This window comes from Amblyomma mixtum, chromosome 2, assembly GCF_055824585.1.
Source record: "Amblyomma mixtum isolate Tamu chromosome 2, ASM5582458v1, whole genome shotgun sequence".
Classification (NCBI taxonomy): Eukaryota; Metazoa; Arthropoda; class Arachnida; order Ixodida; family Ixodidae; genus Amblyomma; species Amblyomma mixtum.
In genome coordinates this window covers 266,726,251-266,741,254 of record NC_143013.1, presented here as the reverse complement: position 1 = coordinate 266,741,254, position 15,004 = coordinate 266,726,251, and the positions used below count along the sequence as shown (strand labels likewise).

General features: G+C 49.5%; 1 protein-coding gene across 3 annotated transcripts in view; it reads left to right on the top strand.

The window, feature by feature from the left end:
• LOC149363894 (uncharacterized) overlaps window positions 1-14,140 on the top strand; it is a 109,625-nt gene extending 95,485 nt beyond the window's left edge. The window contains exons 5-7 of one of the 3 annotated variants that reach the window (XR_016289129.1): window positions 7,123-7,337; window positions 8,181-11,441; window positions 11,488-14,140. Coding sequence is in view for 2 of the 3 variants with exons in the window: in XM_089573871.1 (XP_089429997.1) it covers window positions 7,123-7,337; window positions 8,181-9,091 (1,126 nt within the window). In the remaining variant the exon portion in view is untranslated. Of the gene's footprint in view, window positions 1-7,122; window positions 7,338-8,180 lie in introns of all 3 variants that reach the window. The other 2 variants (XM_089573872.1, XM_089573871.1) reach the window with 2 other exon arrangements.
• Window positions 14,141-15,004: the final 864 nt, after the last annotated feature.

Genomic DNA, 15,004 nt, shown 5'->3' with positions numbered 1-15,004 from the left:
GAACTGTGTCCTTTAATTAAGTAGAAAAAATACAGTACTTATGACACACTCCACCTTATCGCCAGATATAGATATAAGAAACTGCTCTTCAAAAAATTTTCGTGCTGTCAAGTCTTGCGTTAGATTATGCTTTAAATAACCTCCTCTATTTATAGTACCGAAAGCTCCGTAAAAGAGGATATTTCGTCATGTGCGAAATAATATATTTCCCTTACAGCTTCAGTAAACCGTCTGTGTTTGTAGCATCGCATTTACAATAGCATCAAGAATGGTGTCAAGAGTAAGCGAAGAAATGGACTCCCGGTAAAACGATGGCCCAACGCCGCAGTTCCACATAATGTCATCACTTTGCTGCGTTCGCCTAAACGACGACTACCGTTGCTATACGCCAGTTTATTTTTTTTTTTTTGCGTAAGCGTTTTTCTTCATTCTCTTCCTTTGCTGTACCTCCTGTCCACCCTTCCCACCCTTTCGCGAAGTGCTCCAGGGCACCGGGCCTCATCGTCATCAGGAACATCTGTGAAATGAAAGCCGCCCTAACGACGACGACGGTTCGAATGGAGCCACGCTTCCCAAGTGCTCATATACCGGCAATTATCGCTCTACGCCCAAGCTCGCAGTTTATCATTGGAGCGAAAAGTCACGTAAAGAAATGGCCCGCAGACTTCTCCGGCTGCCATTTGCGCGACATCCACCGCTGCAGCTTTGCCGCAAGCCGCGGTCGTGGCCAAAGCAATAGCGAATGCATCGTATTGTCGAAGTTCGTGACCCGTGACTGACTGATACGGACTGCCTTGATGCGCTTGTGTGTGTACATATACAGCATGCCGAGCAACGTGCCCGCACGTCACATTAGATTCCACAATTTTATAGAAAGCCCAGCGGGCATAGGTTGACGCTTTCGCTCTGTTTTTTCGGCTGTCGTGGCCGCGTGTCTCGCTTATCTCTTCCTGCTTGCTGTCCCGACTCGATCAGTGCCGAACTGTGGAACGCGCTGGCCGCGCTGTGTATGCGACGTTTTTGACGTGTGCTCGCTGGGAGATGCTTTAACCCCGCCCGCGCGTCACTCGCCCTGCAGTTTTCCGTCTCCTGCAGCTGCCAACTAAGGTAATGATGCAGCCAAGGATTTATCGGGCTTGCGGAAAGTGATATCCTCAGTATTTGAAGGCTTTTTTTTTTTTTTGTCGTGGTAGCCATGCATAGTGTAATTATGGAGGCGCCTGAAGCGATAGTACCGCAAGCGCCATCTTGTGTTAAACGCGACGCGGGGACAGAGAGAGAGAGAGAGAGAAATAGAGAAAGAGCGTGAAAGTTGCGTCGTGTGCAGTTTGGTTTGGTTTATGGGGTTTAACGTCCCGAAGCGACTCAGGCTATGAGAGACGCCGTAGTGAATGTTTGGTTTGGTTTATTGGGGTTTAACGACCCAAAGCGACTCAGGCTATGAGGGACGCCGTAGTGAAGGGCTCCGGAAATTTCGACCACCTGGGGTTCTTTACCGTGCGCTGACATCGCACAGTACACGGGCCTCTAGAATTTCGCCTCCATCGAAATTCGACCGCCGCGGCCGGGATCGAACCCGCGTCTTTCGGGTCAGCAGCCGAGCACCACAACCACTAAGCCACCGTGGCGGGTTCGTGTGCAGTTCAGTCCACAGACACGGGGTACACCGCGGGGCTAGAATGATATGTTTGCAACTCTCTGCAGATATCTTGAGCTTCAGGGGTGTCGTAACTACCTAACTATATTGCTCAAAAGCAAACCCTGTGGCCTGGGAACTTTTGACCGAATCTGTACATAGCCTAAGGTGATTAGAAGGTGATCACTTAGGCTTAACTCACTCGGATTAATATGCTCTAACAGGGTTTATTTTTTTGCAAGAGCGCTGTGACGACTAGATGGCCTTGGATAGCCGAAGGTTTCCTCTGTCTTTCACTGTCATGTTTGTTGTGGACAAAGACCAACGGTCAATTTAAGAAAAAATTCTTGGTACCTTTCAACCGAAAAGAATGCGATAACTTTCAAATCGCGTCACACTGCACATAGATACACGATGGCGCCATCTATATGTGTATATGTGTATGTGCGCACAGCTGCACAATCCGCGAGCTTGCTCCTGTTCCCTGGGCTAGTGAATATGCGATCGGCTGACGAGAATTCCCGTCGCCGGTGCCAGAGTGGAGTGCGAGAGGGCGCTGACGTATACGTGTCGACCGCGCCCATTAGCGAAAAGGACGGCGCGTCGTTAATTAGCCGGCAGCGCCGCCGTACTTCGTTGCCACGATTCTCACGTATTCATTACGAGCTGTTAACGTATACGCGTAGGTGTACATATGGCCCCCCACCGCGCACTCCTCCGCGCCTCACTGTATAGTGCATACCGAGCACATCTCTAGGGCGTTCTGTGAGCGGCGAACATTATTGAAATCACGCCTCGCTCCGCCTAAAGTTCGGCTCTGGGTCATCGTTCTTCTTTCACCGAGTACGCGTTTGGTATTCGTCGGTTTCTTTTTTCGTTTCCATACGCGGTGTTTGCCCGTCGTTCGGCGTCGCTTTGGCGCGCACCAAACTAAGGTCACGGGGCGCTTAAACCACGCCGTTAATCACGCCCCCGCGTTCGCCCGTCCGTCTCCGCGCGCGCGGCGCCCCCTAACGACGCCGACGTGCACGGATTGCCTCATTCGTCGCGACGCTCTGCATGCCTGTGGTATACATTATGCACGAGCACGCATTATATCGTCGCGCCGTCGGCGCGGGGATCTCCGTTTCACCGCACGCGCGGGGTCCCCTGAAACGTGCGATTTACTGTACTTGTTTTGCCAACTGTTCTAAGCTACTGAAGTCTGTCTAGAACTCGCTGTATTTTCGAGTACGAAGGACTATTGACACCTGGCTGAAAGCCCTCGTGCCCTTCTCTGAGAGTTGACTTCATCCAAGTACTCACGTTGATCCTCATAGAGCTTCTTTCTTCCTTTCTTTCTTTCTTTCTTTCTTTCTTTCTTTCTTTCTTTCTTTCTTTCTTTCTTTCTTTCTTTCTTTCTTTCTTTCTTTCTTTCTTTCTTTCTTTCTTTCTTTCTTTCTTTCTTTCTCTCGCTCTCTCTTTCTTCCTCCCTTCTTCCTTTCTTTCTTTCTCTCTTGCTTCCTATCATTCCTTCTTCCTTTCTTTATTTCCTTTCTTTCCTTCTTTCTTTCTTTCTGTGATGATATGAAGTACTGCATAAGAACGGAACGAAGTTCAGCGGACCAGAGTCCACCAGGCACAGCGCTTCTATTCGAGACACGGGCATTTCTATACACAGTGCTTTGCTTTCGTACACGCACTCCCTGTAACTCCTCATAACCGCTCGGTCAGACGCGGAAGCGCGCGGCTTCCCCTAACCCTTTTATACGACGATTAGGCGCGCTCGCTCGGCCGGACCATACATCAAGCAGTGCCAGAATTGATGGGCCCTGCGTGAGCCCGAGTTAAGCGTGGCGCCTAGCTCTTTTTGTCCATCCCCTTTCCTCTTCGCTATTTCTCGCTTCCTGTCTTCTTTTTTTTTCTTCATTCTTCTTCTTCGCCCTTCTCCTCCTCGCCTCGTGCTTCGAGCCGTCATCACGTCGTTCAAGCCATCAGCGCGTAGGCGGCGCGCATACACACGCGTGTTGTCGGCCGCCGGCATGCGTTGCGCGCTCGCATACGCCCCCTAACTTCTTCCTTTTCGTCTCCCTCGAAGCCCGTGCCGGTTTCTCGCCGCGGTAATGCGTGGTTCTATTAATAAGCGGTCTGGTTTCGGAGCGGCGGGCCCGTGTGTGTCACGTCCAGAGCAAGCGGCAGCTACGCCGGTGGCCCCTTTCGGGCGCCGGCCCGCGCAGCTATAAAACGGACGCTCGCTCTCTCGCTCGCTTATAGCTTGTCGTCGCTGAGCTGCCTTGTGTCTACGTACGTGGTTCATGACTCAAAGGGGCATATAACCATTAACGAGGGCGTTCCCGTGGAAATGAGTATTATATATCCTGCGCTACGCGGAGGGTTGAGTGTGGCTCTTTTGTCGGCGTGTAACAAGCCCAGGACGCATCGCATCTTCCGAAAGAACCGCACGCAAATCAACCAGCTCTTTAGAGAACCTCGAGTTGCGCGATTCAACATGCATTGAAGATCCATTTAGTGCGACGCGTTCATGACACGTTGTGCTGAATTTGTTGTCTGTCGCTTTGATTCTTTCGTCCTTCTGCCGCTCCTCTGTTCTCGTTTTCTGCTTTGAAGTGGTCGAGAGCCAACTTTCGAGGATGCAGTCACTGCCTTCTCCTATGCAAAGCCTTGGATAAAAACAATTACGACGATAAAACTCGCAACCCAGAAACTATCTGAGTGTGAGGGCAGCAGCATGAGTATGGATGGGTCTTTCAATTTACGGTCACTCGTATATATGTAGTGTGCACGGGGCAGACGTGTAGGGGAATATTTTGCACAGCTTGCGTGCTTCTCGCATACTGTAAACAAAGGTTTTCTAAGCAAACAGATTGCGCTGGTGTTGAAGACTGGTCAAGTCTCGTTTTGTCGAACTTGTAATCGTACACTTTCTAAACTATACCTCACTTTTTCCCACTGTCCTGTACAAGGGCCTTTTTCTGGTGTCTCTACATGGGTCAGCTGAAGAGCCCCATTTCGCAGTGGTGGCAATTTTGTGAACCAGCGTCCATGCGCGAAAAGCAAGCTCTAAATAAGGCTGTACTGTGTCTCTCCGGACGCTTCAATCGATACCACTGTCACTGCCTTCAAGCCACCACCATTCTCCACTTTAATTATTTCTTTTGATTTTGAATGCGTTTGCACTTCAGCGGTCGACGTATCTTTGTCCTTATCGACCCATCATAACGTGGTTACAGAGCCTATACCTATTGCATGGCGAACGGCCTGTCTGGCGACATCTAAAGCTACCGCTATATTGAACTTTTCTGTTTCTCTTACTTTCTTTACATATTATAGTAGTGACAACGCTGTACGAGGGGTAAAACACAGACAGCAAGAGAAAAACGCAGGGCTTTCTGCCTTCCTGCCCTTTGGCTTTGCTGGTGCTTTCATCAATATATGCTTTATGCCAGCAAGTTCAAACAGCTATCCACCTCTGGATCCACTCTATTATTTCTTCCACTCTCTATTCTTTCTTCCACTGTCCACGTTAAAGAACCCCAGGTGGTCGAAATTTCCGGAGCCCTCCACTACGGCGCCCCTCATAGCCTGTGTCGCTTTGGGACGTTAAACTCCATAAACCAAACCAAACCATCTTCCACTGTCGAAATTAAGAGGAAGAAATAGGCTTCGGCAGGGCATGCAATGCGATGGCAGGATAAGCTCTGGTCCTCAAGGGTAACGGAGTTGATTCCAAGAGAAGGCAAGCGTACATAGCAGGGGACGGCAGAAAGTTAGGTGGGCGGGTGAGATTAAGAAGTTTGTGAGGACACGGTAGCCGCAGCTGGCAAAGGACCGGGTTAATCGGGGAGACATGTGAGAGGCCTTTACCCTGCAGTGGGCGTAGTCAGGCTGGTGATGATTATGATGCTTTTTGGTCCGATCTTACAATGAACACATCTCCTCCCTCCCCCTTCCAGCCCCCCTTTCGCAACGGTCCCCGCTGACCTCCTGGTCTTGTAGTCTAACTTCTCTATTTGCATTTGTGAGCGTACACGTTACCGCAGTCCAGTCGCGACGAAATGCATGTCTTCCCACGTGCACAGCATGATCCGCATGGCGGAAGAGGCCTAATTAGTATTCACGCAACGATGCGTCCCTAAGTGTCGCTTCGACCGCCGTTTTGCCGACAGCTGCGAAGGGCCCGCATGAAAGTATACACCGCACACTCGTTCAACTTGGACGCAAGTGCAGTGATAACTGCGACTCTTGACTGCAAACTAGGTTTTTGGAGCGCTGTATGTTTGTTACGTGTGGGGCATATCTGCGTCCGCATTTACTTGTACACATCTGATGGTTGTTATTAGTGTTCGGCGTCACTGCTGAAGCTCCCGCTCTTTCGACAGTGCTGGCCAACTATACATAAACGTACTTTTTTTCTCCATATCGTTGTTGTCTTCGTTGTTGTCTTGTTTCCATGTATGCATGAGCCTTACCAAAGCGTTAGCTTTGTTCCCCATTCTGACGCTTATTTGTGCCGTGTTTCTAGCTGTAATGACTGTATCTGCTGCCGAATACCTCTAAAGATGTCAACATTTCCTCTGTAGTCGGATACGCCTGGAAGTCTGCAGTGAAGCTCAGCCCGCATTCAGAACAACCACTCAGAATTCCTCCACGACGAAAAAGTAGTCTGTTGTTGAAGCTTTTCTTATTACCTAAGCGAGAAGATTATCACAAGAAAAAAAGCATAAGCTCTAGAATTTTGATACCTGGCATGTCTAATACGATCAAACATTAAAAAGCTGATTTCGTGTGCTATTCCGATTGGCTAGCGGAGTAATACAGGACGCTGCGGACCGTGGGCCAGTGTTAGCGACTGCTGTTGCTTTTTTAAGTTTATCTTTCTGTAGGGCACATTTATATGAAAAATGCACGCCCTCTCGCCCTCAGCGTACTAAAAGGGACAGTGTTACCTGTATTATCTTCGCTGGTCGTTTATATTTAGTTCCACCTGGAACCACTGCCGGTGTATGCCGTCGGGTGTGGTGTCATGTACAGGGTCAATCACACTTAGAGGGAACACGGCTCCGCGGGACTGGCCACACGCGGAGCACTATTGCGACCAAGCCGTTGGCAAACCCGTGCAAAGGGGCCGATGACACTAAGCACCACGTCGAGGTCCTTCTTCTCATGCGCCGCTCTGTATTGATTCATGAACGGGTTAGAAGCAATGGCATTCCGCAGGTGCGTGGCCATGCGGAGCAGTGGGATTGACCCTGTACATCGGGGTGAATCGTGGCCGCCGTATGCGACGTACAGTTGGAAGTTAGGGTATTGTGCAGTGTCCACATTTTCCGCCACATCCGTACCACCGATGCCGGAAACAAAGCTAGTCCTATCTAATGAGTTCCCTCCAGCTGTTACCTCTCGTTTGTACTCCGGACTGTTGCGCGATTTGCTGTGAGAAGTGCGTATTCTCAGGAGGGTGTGTTCCCGGTGCGTCTTCGTCACAGGAGACAGGCGATGCTGCTTCAGCAGGCGCCTTCGTCACTGCACGGGGGATCCCAGGGTTCCTCCCTCAGCCGCCTGTCGGCCACCAACCTCCACCATACGGCGCTGGTCTCCGGACAGGAGGACTCTAGCGACGAGGACGACAAGCTAGACGTGGGCGAGGCGTCGGACCTCAGGCCGGACGGTGTGCTTGGGGGAAGTCCCGGACGCGACGCCGGTAAGAAGCTGCCGCCTCATGCATACGTGCAAAGTAGCACACAGTTCTTGTATTAGTCTCCTCACATCTGGGCTTAGTCTTTTTTTTTCCCCCATTTCGTTAGACTGTCCCTTTTGATGAAAAAAAAAGTAAACTTTTACTAAGCCCAGCACAGAGGAGGTTTGCAAGTGGGAGAAGAGTTGTACCTGCTTTTTTTTTTTTTTTTTGCTGCTACAAAGACAAGACAGCGGAATGAGGAAAAGGAAAGGGGAAAGAAAAACAAAGGGCACTGAGAAGAGGTGAAAAACATATAATTAGGAAAGCAGTCACACATGGGGAACAAGGTTGGTTGGTTTAGGGGGTTTAACGTCCCAAAGCGACTAAGGCTCTGAGAGACGCCGTAGTGGAGGGCTCCGGAAATTTCGACCACCTGGGGTTCTTTAACGTGCACTGACATCGCACAGTACATGGGCCTCGAATTTCTCCTCCAAAGAAATTCAGCCGCCGCGGCCGGGATCGAACCCGCGTCTTTCGGGACAGCAGCCGAGCACCATAGCCACTGAGCCACCGTGGCGGCCGATGGGGAACAAGGGATTTGTGGATCTCTGCCTGAAAATAAGACATGATCCATGAAAGTTGATCCCTTGCTTGCACATAATAGTCCTGCGGCGGACATGAATTGAGAATAGGAGGCCTTATCAGGACACACGTTTCTGCGCAGACTTTCAGTAATAGCCATATGGGACAAAACAAATTGTACTGATTTTATATTTATTTTAGCTTATGTTTCGGGTTACTTGTGGACACACACAGACAGGTGGTTGAGCGGGCTTTCACCGACACCACCGTCACCTTCTGGCGCAGATGACCGGCGCGACGACCGCTCGGACCGTCGCTCCCCGCTCAGCACCGGCTCGGCGGCCGACCTGCAGGACCGAATCGGCGGGAGCAAACTGTCCCCCGGCATGACCTCTGGGCCACTGCCGCAGCCTTCGCCGCTGCTGCCGTACTTCTACCCGCCCTCGCTGTACCCACCGGGGCTGGCGTTACCGCAGCTGTTCTTCCCCGGAGCGGCCGCAGCGGCAGCGGCGGCTGCAGCAGCAGCCGCCTCCGGAGGCCTCCACCCCTCGGCGGCCACCACGCCGGCGGCGCTCTCGTTCCTCATGGCGGCCAACCACCCTCTGCTCAACCCGGCCGGCTACTCCGAGATGGCGTCCAGGTTGAAGCAGCACCGCTTCTCTCCGTACCCCATACCCAGTGGAGCCGGGAGCCCGTCGGGGACGCCGCAGTCCTCCTTCCGGTTCCGTCCCGGTGCGGGCTTCCTCGAAGAAGACGGCTCGCCGCCCGCGGCGCCCAGGTCTCCGCTGGAGACGGCCTTCCCGCGACAGACTCCCTCCACGACGCCGCCGCCGCTCATTCCGGACTACGGGGCGACGTCCGCCGTCCCGGGCGGCAGCGGCAGCTCCAGCAAGCCCAGCACTCCCGTCAACTCGGACGACGGCGGCTGCAATTCGTCCGCGGAGAGTTCCAGGAGCGCCGGCTTCGCCGGTAGTGGTGTTGGTGTAGGTGTCTCGTTGGCGGCGTCCTCGACGACGTCTACGTTGGCCTCGGCGAGAAAACGGGGTTCGTCGCCGCTCCAGTCGCGGTCGACGTCAAGTGACCTGAGGAGCATCGAGAACATTGTGAACGGACTCGAGCAGCGACGCAGAGACTCGATGGCCGCTGCTGCAGCGGCTGCCATGGCGGCGGCTCAGGACAGCAAAGCTGGCTGCTAGTAGTGGACGTGCAATGTGTTTAGGTGTGCTATGTACTTCATCGCTCCGTGTCACTGGCATCGTGAGGCACTGTGTTGGCTGCAGCTCTGAGACGATCCTCTGGATGAGGTGGTGGCGCATAGGCGCCATTTGCCACTCGCTGTAGACTGCGTCCTGGTACATGTTCCCGCTCTTCTTAGGCATGGGGCACTTCGCCCCCGTTTTCTTTTTGCGTGTGGCTTTCGTTGCAACTGTTTTCGCCTTTCTGAAGGTCGTTCTGTCAATTTTATTAGAATCGAGCGCAGCTTTAACGACTTTTTTCCTGCAATTATACTTTAGTTAGGGCTAGTTCCAGCCATACTCAACCGTAGTCGTCACTCCTGTAAGATACCTGTGCTTTCTCCGCCTCTACCTTTGGCGCGAAAACTGTTCTTCTTCGGCATTACTTGTAATATGGCTCCCATATGAACACCAGGAGACGTGGTTGTACGGCTGCTCGAATATGAAAAGCATTTTATAAGGTTAAACCAGAGCTGCACCCAAGCTTCTGCAGTGCCATGGAACACCAGTGATGCAGAGTTGCTTATATATGTGCCCGGCTACGGGTCTCTCAGTGCGTCCGTGTGCGTGTGTGTGTGCGTGCCTGCGTTTGTGTGTGACAGCTCACTCCCTCTGCGTCGACGGACCACAAAGCTTTGCTGGTCAAACTTTACCGCCCGTGCCGACGACATGTGCACTGCTGATGCCGTGTGGACGATGTAGCGTGATGTGTGTGCTAATTCAGTTGATCTGGCGCAGTGCTTGTGCGCCGCCTGTATAGCGCCGTCTCAGGTCGCTCTGGGATTCGCCCAACGCTTCTCAGCTGCGCAGCGACGGGAACGTATGTACATGTAACCCTTGAAATAACGCTGGAGGGACATGGCAGCGTTTAGTGACCTGCCTCAACGGGTCCTATTCACAAGTCCGCGTATTTTTGTGCAAATACAGGTTTACATGTTCGGCCTGCGTAGAGGCTGTATTCGTTTCTTTTTGCGTGTTGGGCTTCAGATGGCAAGTTACCAACACCACGTTACCGAGAGAGCACAGATAATTTTAGATAAAACCTGGACAAAGAGCGGACAGGCTACAAGTCTGGCATGTCCTTCTGGTTAATTCGTCTGGCGGCGCATAAGAAAATTGTTGAATGATTTAGCTGTGTAACCCGATTATAGGCCGCACCACTACCATGCATCACCCTTCATGTCATCGCAGATTCGAGAAGACAGCGACTTCGCCTGATGTCGTGAATATTGAAAAACCTCTCACTTTGTATGCGGCCAGCATTGGCTGCTACGTCCAATCTTTATTTTAAGCGTGCATGTAGCAGCAGAAGAAAGTTGTCTGCGCTGGTGAGCTCTACATTTCCTTGATGCATTTTTACGGTAAAAATCAGGTTTAACCAGATGTCGATTAAATCTGCTCTGGACGCAGAAATGACCTAAATTCAAGTTTCGGCCGAGAACCATGACCTCTATACAAATTGCGCATGCGCGTTTGTGTGCGATCACACTCGTATACGCAGCAACTTTCCGCCTATGTAGCGCCATCTTTCGGCTTGAAGCACAAGCGCGTGGAAACGGTGGCAGCCCAATCAGCGCATGTAATTGGCCCAATATTGGAAATCCATGGTATCACTCTGGTCTTTTGTAGCACCGGCCTTTGCCAACACATTTCCAATATCGGTCCCATCAGCTGTGCCGCTGGGGATGCAGCCGTGATCATATATGTGCATTCATGGGAGCGTTCATGGATGTACGTGCGTATGAAGTCCAGCAAAGGCAATCGTGTGGAGGTCCTTAACGTATCCCTTATGGTGTAGTACGACTGTGCCTGCAGCAAAATCTCACAATTGAAATAATTAGATTTTTAGATGATATAGCATTGCGTGGATGTAGTTCTACATGTGCATCTGGCGTGAAATAATCATTATTCGTCGCGACGCCTTCATTGTCGCTGCTGCAGACGAGTAAACACATTCTGCATAAACAAATTTTGGTTTGGTTGAAACCAAACACATTTTGAATTCGTGAAACCGACACTTTCATTAGCTGCTCTCAATTTCATTGATTTCTGGCTCTATTTACTCACCCAGTCAAGATGTCGCCTTAAAATTGCCTTACTTTGTCTAAATTTGCACGCAGAATCCCGCACGTTAAAGTACAGTGAAAGGGCATTCGGGAAAGTAAATTTAAACCGTACATGCGCTCTTTGGTAAGCCTGGTAGAGAAAACTGCTTACGTCTTGTCCATCTATGTGCGCACGCCGAAAGGAATGTTTTTACCTTCTGTACACGCTGTCGGTGAGGGTGACGACAAGCAGGGTTTCGTTGGAGGTACACGCTGTCGGTGAGGGTGACGACAAGCAGGGTTTCGTTGGAGGACGCCATATTGGCTCATAAGGATTGCATATATGGAGTTGAACCTTCTAAATTTCTTTTTTAAATATAAGACTTCATAGTAGTATGTAAGACTGCCTCTGGGCCAAGATAGTCAAAAATGTTGCCTACTTGAATAATTATTTCTGGGCGTCGCATGGCGTCTGACCCAAAATGGCATAGGTCAGTGGTGTGGGCTGTTGAGGCACTCTGTTGGTTAGAAGAAGCAAGCTCGGGCTTGAAAATAGTTTTTTTTTTTTAAATAACTGCCTCTTCTCTTTTGCTGCGGCTCCTCCTCTCCGGTAGGCAGTGTCCTCAGAGAATTGAAGAAGGAACGTTGAAAGGACGCTGTGTAGCACATTCTGGATGTACATAAATATATATGTATAGTATATAAATATATAAATATGTATACAGAGAACTTGAAACATTGCAATATGAATGCTGACGTTTCGCGCGGCATGGGCGGGGCCAATCACGTTGCGGACGCACTGACTGTGCGGAGCTTCTGAGAATCTCATTTGAATCCGTAACAGAAGCCTGCGCAGCAAAGTAAGCAAGTGACCCGTGCCTAATGCGCTTAATATTCGCCGCTTGACCTCTTCTACTTTTTTTTTATTTTCGTTAAGCTCTTCAACACAGTCCCAGGAATTGCTGTTGAGTGCGCTAGAAACTTAGCGCAAGGCGATGCTACTGAATATTTATTTCTCCGAACAAAATGCGGCCAGACCTGGTTAAGTGTTCTCAGAGTTAAAGGACTGCAACATCTCATTTTAGTTGCATGTTTTCGTCTCTATAATGACGCCTAAAATATTAGAATAGATGAATCACCAGGTGGTATTCGCATGCAACCACTAAATAATTTAAAGTTGAATTTCTTCCCTCCAGCTGTCTCGGTTTCGGTTTCATCAACCGACCAATGGTTGTCACGTGTAAGGTGGCTTATAACTGGGATATAATAGATGATATACGTGGTTGGTTGTCATTCCAACTATTGGAGACGGCTGGCTTAAGTATTACAGGGGATGAAAACTATGTGCGAGCGATTATATTAGTTATTTTCATGCCTCACGTCACCTAAACACAACTTACACGTCGCAACCATCACTTGATTGTTGGAACCGAAACCGAAAACATAACTATGAGAAATACAATTATCATTATTTAGCGGCCGTAGAAGAACACCACGGGGAAATTCATGTATACCAATGTCTAAAGCATCATTTTAAAGAGCAAAACACACCAGCAATAATTTGGTCTCTATACTCCTTTAACTTGCGGATACTTATGGTTTCTGCCCTTGTGTAGTAGAGTTTCAGATGAAATCAAATCGTTTTATTTCACCAGATGCACGCTGGTAGGGGCACGAAGACTAAATTCGCGTTGCTCACATATTGCTTTTGCGGAGACCTATCAATATCTGCCAAAATAGTCGGTATGACGACTGCTTTCAGTTCTGAGAAGAGCCGCATAATTTATCTGGCGGATATTCGATATCGCATAATGCAACGAAGCAGATAGCGACGGTAGTGTGTAAAGTGCTTGGTGTAATATTGTGGAACCTGTGAATGGCAACTGAGTTTGCAGTGTAGCGGCGGCAGAACTCCTTCAAGTTCGACTCATATTTCTGACAGCCCTCGATTCGACTGCTTATTTAAACTGCCCGTGTGATACTGGTATTAGACAGCGAACTAGCGAGGTATTGCACTATCTCGATTTCGTTCTGTCAGTCGTCCGGTGACAGTAGCAGTGGTTTAATTTTATTCGGGCTCTTGAAATCTCAGTTACTGAATTGCCTTTTAGTTTTAAGGGTTTTTATGTTCTCGCGTTGTCTCGCTTTCGGATCCGTGTAGGCCTGGTCATCGGGAAGCTTTAAATTCGAACTAGCGACGCAAACTTTTTTTTTCTTTTACGACATCAACTTGCAACGAAAAAGCATTGCGAGAAAGACGCACGGGAAATTAATAAACAAAGCAGGGCGAATTTTCAGTGTTCATGCAACCTGCGTCACAGAAATGGTATGCTGTAGTGCCAACTATGCTCGCATTGAACTCGTTCATAGACTTGCTGGATAATATTTTTCTTGTGCTATATATACGTTACTCTCAACGCAAGCTATGCCGCGACAGGGCCGCGGGAATCGTCTTAAGCGATCTCGCGGCATGAGTCGATTTTTAACGGCAAATAAGCATCGAACAAAAAAATAAAAACGAGTACGATGTTCGCTAATGAGTTGCCCGATGGATGGACAGTTGTGTGCAGTACACTCTACGTACATGGTATAGGGCGTGGTGTACAATATACCGGGTGTAGCGTTCAACGCATCTATGTGTCTTACCAAAGAAGGTTTCCTGACTTAACCTTGTTCGTGTGGTCGGTTTTCTTTTGTGTACGCATGTTTACACGCATGTAACATGTGCGTTTTATGTGGCTGCGTGATGAGCGTGAGTCTTCTGCGAGTGTGAGTCCGTGCTGCAAAGTGAAACCATTGTTTCCACACGCGCGCCTCCACAGGATGGCATCGCTGTACATAAATCCACCTGCATATACGCACACACTATTGTTCTCAAAAGAGAGAGACGAAAGATGGACGAATCTTCTGAACGGTTGCAGAGTGTGTGAGAACAATAAAGCGAACTACAACTGTCATGAAAAAAACGAAGCTTGGACCTGTGTTTTACTTTCTATTTTCCTGTGTGTTCCCTCTGGGAGCCGGGACTTCTTTGTATCTTGCAGTGCATGTTTCGTATAGTGCGCAATACGCATCTACCGAGGTTACGGCCGTGGCATCTGTACCTTGTTTATTCCGCTCACCTGCGTATATCCTGGATGGAGAGCTCACCTGGGTTACTATAAAGATCGTCATGACTTGATGTACACTACACTAAATCTGGTTCCATATTGGTCCCAGGTGGTAACTGAAAATTAAGTGGAACCTTTTAAAAATTTCATGGAAATAAGTGGAACCCTGTTCCGCATACATGAATCTGAAAATATGTGGAACAATGTTTCACTTGGCTTTAAAAATTGTTAAATAGGACAGCGTGCCGCATACATGTGTCCGGAACGTTGTTCCGGCTGTATTTTGAAGACTAACCCGTGGAACCGTGCTCCAGGCAGAGCTTGCTTGCCGAGGTTGAGATAGCGAGCAGCTCCTTTTAGCTGCGTACGGCTTATCAATACAATGCACGGTTAAGTAGGCAGGGGAAGCGGCCACCCTTGATGCCCAAAGAAGCTGGGAAGAACACGAAGTGGCCGAGGAAGACTAAGGGGCTCAAAAGCAGGAACATAACCTGGATTTTTATTTTTTCCGCGAGGACGCGAGGTAATTTCTTGCATGGTTGGTGGCGGAAGGGTCATTGCTGTGGGGTGTATGTCCAAGAGCACCGGGTAGCTGGAACACCCTTTTTACACTGCTCGCATGCGTTGATGTTAAAGCACGTAAAATAGGGACAGAGCTGGCTACCCGAGTTAGATTCAGCTTTAATTGCGTCATTATTTCACAAATAATACCATTGCGA